Source organism: Muscardinus avellanarius (genome assembly GCF_963383645.1).
Source record: "Muscardinus avellanarius genome assembly, chromosome: 2".
In the NCBI taxonomy this organism is placed as follows: domain Eukaryota; kingdom Metazoa; phylum Chordata; class Mammalia; order Rodentia; family Gliridae; genus Muscardinus; species Muscardinus avellanarius.
This window is the reverse complement of record NC_137787.1, coordinates 32,765,088-32,771,763: the sequence shown is the minus strand read 5'-3', so window position 1 is coordinate 32,771,763 and position 6,676 is coordinate 32,765,088. Positions and strand designations below refer to the sequence as shown.

At 54.0% G+C, this 6,676-nt stretch overlaps 1 protein-coding gene across 6 annotated transcripts in view; it reads left to right on the top strand.

Annotated features, from left to right (window-relative positions):
* Window positions 1-593: 593 nt before the first annotated feature.
* The window catches only part of NRP2 (neuropilin 2), a gene marked incomplete at both ends in the record, with an annotated part of 114,945 nt that continues 108,862 nt past the window's right edge, over window positions 594-6,676 (top strand). For all 6 annotated transcript variants that reach the window (XM_080688970.1, XM_080688968.1, XM_080688969.1 and 3 more), the window contains one exon: window positions 594-666. In XM_080688970.1, the coding sequence (XP_080545096.1) occupies window positions 594-666 (73 nt within the window). The remainder of the gene's footprint in view (window positions 667-6,676) is intronic.

The following is a 6,676-nucleotide window of genomic DNA, read 5'->3' as shown; positions in this document are numbered from 1 at the left end:
GCCGGCCGCGCCGGCGGGTGTAGCCGTAGGGGAGGCTCCCGCTAGGGGAGCCCGGAGGACCCGAGCCGGCGGCCGCCTCCCGCTCCGGCTGTCCGGCGATCGCCGCCCCCACCCGCCCGCGTGTCGGTCCCGGGCCCGGAGACGTGTGTCAGTTTGCGCTCCTGAGAGCTCACAGCTGCCTGGGGGCCGGGTGATGCCCAAGGCAAGTCCTGGCTTCGATTTTTATTATTATTCTTATTTAACGCTTGGCTTTCGGGAAATACTCATGATGTTGTAGGATAAAGGAAACGACACTTTGAGGAACTGGAGAAAACATAGATGCGTTTTGTTTTTGAGAGGAAACCAGTCCCCTCTTCCCGGCTCGCCGCCTCTTGGCTGATTCCAGGAGCTGCCCTTCTCCTGGCGAGGTGGGCATTCCAGCAAGAATAAAGGTGAAGACGGCCGCCTGGACCCAGAAGGGAACCGCTGACCATTAAAACCTTTGCAGACGAGGAAGAAAATAAGAGAGAGAGAGAGAAAAAAAAAAACACAAAGACTTATAATTATACAAGAATCCTACAAACCCTGCCCCGGAGAAAGCCTCTGTCTCCAAAATGGATATGTTTCCTCTCACCTGGGTTTTCTTAGCTCTCTACTTTTCAGGACACGAAGTGAGAGGCCAACCAGGTAAGCCCCTCAAAGTTTTTTTCCTGTCATTCCAACATGGTTTCCCCTTTAAAAGCGTTTGCTAATACTAGGAGGCCGCAGGAAAAGGCTCAGGAAGAGGCTCCCTTAATACTCAATAATTTAAACAGAGATCCCAGGCAGTCTTCCCTTCACCACCGTGGCTGCTAAAAACCAACTTTTCTCTCCTGCTAGGAGTGTGTGTGTGTGTGTGTGTGTGTGTGTGTGTGTGTGTGTGTGTGTGTTTTGTAATAGAATTTGGCGGTGTTCAGATGTCACATATGGACTGAATCAAAGGTTTAAAAATACTACAAAGCCTTTGCATTACAGTTTTTTGGGGATTTTTTTTTCCCCTGTCTTGAAGCAGAACACATCTCCCTGGAGTTTCTTCAACCTAGCCAGTAAAATATAAATCATTTGCATTCCCTCCACTTGGTTACATTCAGCAATGTTAACTGAAGGGCTTGGGAAAGGCAAGAGTGAGCGTAGTTTGGGGTTTCGGATGCGGTAGAGGCTTTGCAGGCTGGATGGAGATGCCTCAGAATCTCAGGGCTCCTGCTACTGGAGCAAGTTGCCTGGTGGCTGAGGTAGTAGGGGCTTTCTGCTGGTGCTGCTGGCAACCACAGCGGTCGTTGGCTCCTGATCTTTCCTGCATTCATGTGTTTTCTGGGAAAGTAAATCGTATGTTCTTTCAAATTTATTATTAGATAAAACAACTGCATGGCCCTGCTTGATCTCTCACTCTTGGGAAGTGGTTAGGAACTTTTGAGTGGAATTTGTTCTCAATCATTGCCAAAAAGGTTTTGTGGACACAGACTGCGGAGATGGCGATGAGCACGGGGAGGCCCTGACAGTCTTGGTCAGCATTTGTGGGGAGTAGAAAGGGACACCAGTCCTGCAAAGAGATCTCTGGTTTTCAGGGAATCTACAGGGGTTATAGCCCTTCCTTTCTGGGGCTAACCACGTAGATTCTGGAGAACACTCCAGGGTGAGCTCCTCTCCCCTCTGAGAACACTCTGGAATCTGACAACAAAACTTAGCAGCTGCTACAGGTGATTTGGGATGGGGAAACCATGAATGACAGAAATAGGGGAATGAATGGAGAAAACCTTTCAGAAGTTTCTTAACCTCGTCGGAAGCACTTCAGAGGTGATGGCAGAGGTGTAGTGCTAACTCTCAGCCTAAGCATCCCCAGCACGGGGGCTAGCAGGTCCTACCAGGGGAAGCTTTGTACTGGCATGCTAGCTTCCATCCCTTCCCCAGTAATCACAAACAGCCACTCTGAGCTGGGCTGTTTTGATTTTGCTTCTGTTTATCGAGGGGAAGGAAGACTGAAGAATGCCTTTGCCGCCCAAATCCAACCATTCCCAGCTCCATAACTGGTCTACAAGCAGCTGCAAATAAGTCCAAGGAATGGGTGCAGTTTCGAATTGGGGAGGTTTTCTAGGCCTCCCAAACCCTTCTTGGCTTAATTCTAAATTCCCAGCTTGAAGCAAAATTAGATTACCTCCCACAGATCTGGATGCTTTGTGAATTATGTATGTTTGTGTGATTTGCTCTGTGTGTGCGTGTGTGTGTGTGTGTGTGTGTGTGTGTGTGTGTGTAGACGTGCGCGCGTGCGCCCACGGTGAGAATGTCCATGGTATATTAGGTATTCAGGCACGGACTCCGGTAGGCCCTGGCGCGAGTGCGCGCACACCCGCGCGCGCACACCACCACGCACACGCATATAACTTGAGGTTCATGTGCTGTGCGGAGCGGCAGGGGTTGTGAAGACCCAGGGGCCATCTTCTTACCCAGATGTTCGAACATCTGTCCCTGAGTGCTGCGTGGAGTGTGTGCGTGTGTGCGCGACGCCCGCTCGGACCGCTCCCGCACTGCCACCTGCCTCCTGCGCTCTCGGCAAAGCCCCCTCCCATCCCAACCCCCGGCCCGGCTGCGCCGCACCACTGCCAGAGCTCAGAATCTGCCCAGAGGAGTGCCGGACAGGTCACCCTCTCGGAGGCCGCGGGCAGCCTCCGACCTGGGATGGGACCCGGAGGTGGGGCCTGTCCAGAGCAGATGCTCCCCAGCTCCGGAAGGCGAACAGGCGTGGGCTGTTGTGGGCTTTCAGCCAGAGCAACCGACTGGCACCCGGGGAGCTGGCAGCGGGCGGCCAAGGGCGAGGCCGGGCTAGACCTTTGACTCACCCGCCGAGCGCCGCCGGCAGCCACCCAGAGCGGCTGCGAGAACCGATTCCGAGAAGGAATCGGGGTAAAGAGGGCGGAAGGTGCGCGCGCGGTGCAACTGCGCGCATAACCCGGTGGTCGCGGCGGCGGCCCCTGAGCTGGCTGGCGGCTGGGAGGCCGCATGGGCGCCACGCTCCGGGCTCCTCTCTCCTCGCCACGCCGCCTCGCCCTAGCACAGCGCAGCCGCCGGCCTTCCTCCCGCAGGGGCCCGGGGCCGGGGGGCGCTCGGCTGGCCCAGCTCGGAGCGCCCCCTCCTGCTCCCGCGCTCCACTCCGCGCCGCAGGCTCGCCGCAGCCTCGGGAGAGCCGGCGCCCAGGGGCTGGGGCTCGGGGCTGAAGTCCCAGGCGCCAGCCCAGCTTGGTGGCGGAAACTGGGGTGGGATTTCGAGCCCAGGGTGGAGAGAGGCGAAGAGAGCCAGCCAGAGCTGCAGAAATGCGCGCAGCTAGCTCAGTCTAGCGGCTCTGGTGCCCAGCGCCCGCCAGTGCGCCAGAACAGGTGAAGAGCTGGCGGCGCGGGCATCCACGTGGCGGAGACGTGGGGGCCCCAGCTCTCCCTCCCACCCCACCCTCCAGCGCCGTCTCTAACGCCGCATCGATTTGTTTGGGCTACGCCGCAGAAACAGAGCCCGGCAATCCATAAACATTCTATTAGGCAAAAATATCCCCGGCGAAAGCAAAACTGAGGCTAGAGCCTCTTCCAGCCTCGCCCCTCCTCCGCCGCCGCCTCCTGACGAAGGACACCCCCAGGGAGAAGCCTGCGGCATTTCTTTGATGTTGCCCAACGCCAAAAAGTTGAGCCGCGGTTGCGGCTCTCCGCGGGAGCTGCCCACAGCCGTCGCCCGGGACTCTACCCCCTTCCCCACCGCCTCCGTCTTTGCTTTTCTACGGGAGAAAAAGAGACAGTATCCACGGCCAGTGCTTCATTTTCACTGATTGATTTCTTTTTAATATCAACACAAGTTAATGGAGGCGAGGCGCGCGGTGATTTAGCGGCTCCCCCCACCCTACGCCGCAGGCTGTCTGCACCTCGGGTCTTTCTCGCTAGGTCCCAGGCGCTGGGCAGCTGGGTAGGGGGCCTCGGTGGAGCTAAGATCCGAAGATGGGGAGGGAAGTGGGGTGGAAGGGACCGGTCGCCCCTCAGGGAATCTGGGAGGTCGGGGCGTGGGAATCGGTTTCCCAACCAGGCTAAGGGCGTCCCGCCCATCTGTGCTGCGGCTTCTGCGGCTCTGGCTGAATTTCTTCTGGAAGGGTAGGGGCTCAGCATTCGGGTTTATTGGCGTGTGCGCCCGGGCTGACTCCTTCCCTCCGCCTCCCTTTCTTTCAGTTTCAGACAGAGAGGAGAGCCCCCTGGCGCTAGCCATTCCACAGCAGCTCCTGGCCACAAAACTCCCCTTAGCTAAAGTTAATCTTGACCCACAGGGAGGGGGGAGGGGGAGGTTTCGCTCAGGAAATCAGCCAGGCCATGACAATGGGTTCTTTAGAAGGTGGCAATTTCCAGCCCTAAGGTCCCTACCTCTGAGACCCACGGCTTGGGGCCCAAAGAACCCAGTCCCCATAACTATTCCCCCTTCCTCCCTTGGCCAGGGGAGCTTTGATCTGTGCTGGGCTTAACTCCATTGCCATGGACACAGCTGACTCGGTCAATTCAGTCTGGACTGGATGATCAGATAAGGGGTGTAAATTGGCTGTGGGAGACAGGTCTGAGTTCAAACAAATCCTAAAAGAGAAGCTGTGAGGGTTTAGGCGCCAGGTTTGGATTTGAAGAGTGTTTCTGTTAGTCGTTCTTTCTCATATATGGGATGGTCATGGGTGAGCAAAGTAACCAGCAAGTAAAACTGTCAACTAGATTCCACAGAGGCAGCCTGCTCTGGGCGCTGGGGACTGGACCGGTCTCTGCCCACATTATATAAGTGCCCCATAAACTTTTCCCCAGAAGCAGGCACTGGAGGTAGGAAGCTGTTGCCAGTTGCCAACAAGCACAGAGTGCAGAGCAGCCGTAAGGGGAGGGCTCCCTGGGCTCCAAGGCAGGCCCCCACATGTCCGAGGCTCACCCAGCGGGGTTGGCAGTGCCCCCGCAGCACCTTGGGTTTGAAGTTTTATGTCATCCTGTAGAGCCCTCAGATTTTAAGCCACAGAGCATTCAACTGGCAAAATGAAAGATTGGAAGGCGAGAGAGGGGGGGGGGGGCCCAGGCTATATAGACAGGACTCCTGCTGTCTACCCAGTAGCTCCAGTCCCCTGCTGTGGGGTGTATGAAGTCCACATTCTGCACCAGAAAGGCCAGTTCCCAATTTCAAGGTACAGAAAAAGCTTAGGAGTCCAAATGCCAATTCACAGGTAATGAGGCACCAGTGGAACTGAGAGTAAGGAGCGTCCTGAAAGGCGCCAGAGATCAGAGGACTGCTCTTTTTCATCTTACTTGACTGTTCACTAAAGTAAAGAATGGGCTGACTTGAGGTGACCCCAAGTGTGCGACAGTACTGACTTGACAGAATTCAAGATCAGGGTTCACTGGTACCTACCCGGTTTTCAGAATGTATTTCCCAAAGATCCAGTTTGGGAGGACTTTAGAAACCAGAAGGGAGATTTTTCTTTGAGAAAAAAAAAAAAAGAACAAAGGCACATTAAGTAAAATTTACAGGCCATTGTATTAAGCTAGCCTCTTGCACTAAGCCCCAGCCGACCAAACCAAATCGGAAGAGAGGCGGAATGCTTGGTGCTGGGTGCCCTGTTATCAAGCTGAACTCTGAACTGGCCAGTTTTATAAAGCGAAACCCAACAAACAAGCAGAACAGAGGAAAATAAGAGTCACAGCAACCAATGCAAGGGGCCTGTTTTGCCTGGGCCATGATGGGGAAGCCCCCTCTGCCTTAACTCTGAGTCCAGAACCCTCTGTCAGCCAGCCTGCGCTGTATTCTCTCAGCTCCTGGTGCTTTATTCTGATTTTGTAGAATGAGATGTTGTCTTATCCATGCAGTGTAAACAAAAGCCAGTTAGATCCCTAACTAGATTTGTTGCAATTCTTTTGACAAGCATAAAACCTGGAAGCTTCTTGAATTGAGAAGAAAGGGCCTGGAACGTGAAGTTTGGGCTTAGGTTTGTGGTATCTTTAACATCTGACCGTCATTTGCTAAAAAAAAAAAAAAAGGCACCCACTTTGAGTGGCAGATAAGTGTTTTGACCCCCAACAAGTGAGTCATTGTACTGCTCCTTCCAGGTAAGGACTTAGCTATTTGTTTTTGATGATGACGACTCTGTTTAACTCATCCCTGGGAGCAGCCTGGGAGGTTTTACTGAGCCTCCTACAACAGTTTTCAGGGCTTTAACTGCTTGGATAAGAGGAGGTAGAGGGCTTAGTAGTTTCATTACCTAACAGAATCCAGTGGGGTTGGATTGCAGGACACAGTGGCCTTGTACCTCGGCCCGGCTCTCCAGGAGAGAGCTTCTTCTAAAGGTTTAGGAAGCTGTCAAGTTTAGATAAGGCTGAGCTCCTATCTTATGGGACCTTGGTTGTATTAATAAGGAGAAATTAATTTTTAACCACTGGGAACGTTGCCAAATTATGTGACCTTTGGCAGACCAGCTGTGCTATAAAAATAAATCCCCCATTTCTGAAAATGCTGTTCCTATCCAGTAGAGCAACAACAATGTGGCATTTCGGAAGAAATGGGACGAGTGGGGACGAGCGGAAAGAGAAATGGCTGTTGACAAAAATCCCCTGACGCTGTGATGCATGATTTCAGACCTGAGCATTCTCCACACCAGTCCCACCCGCCTCCGGAGGTC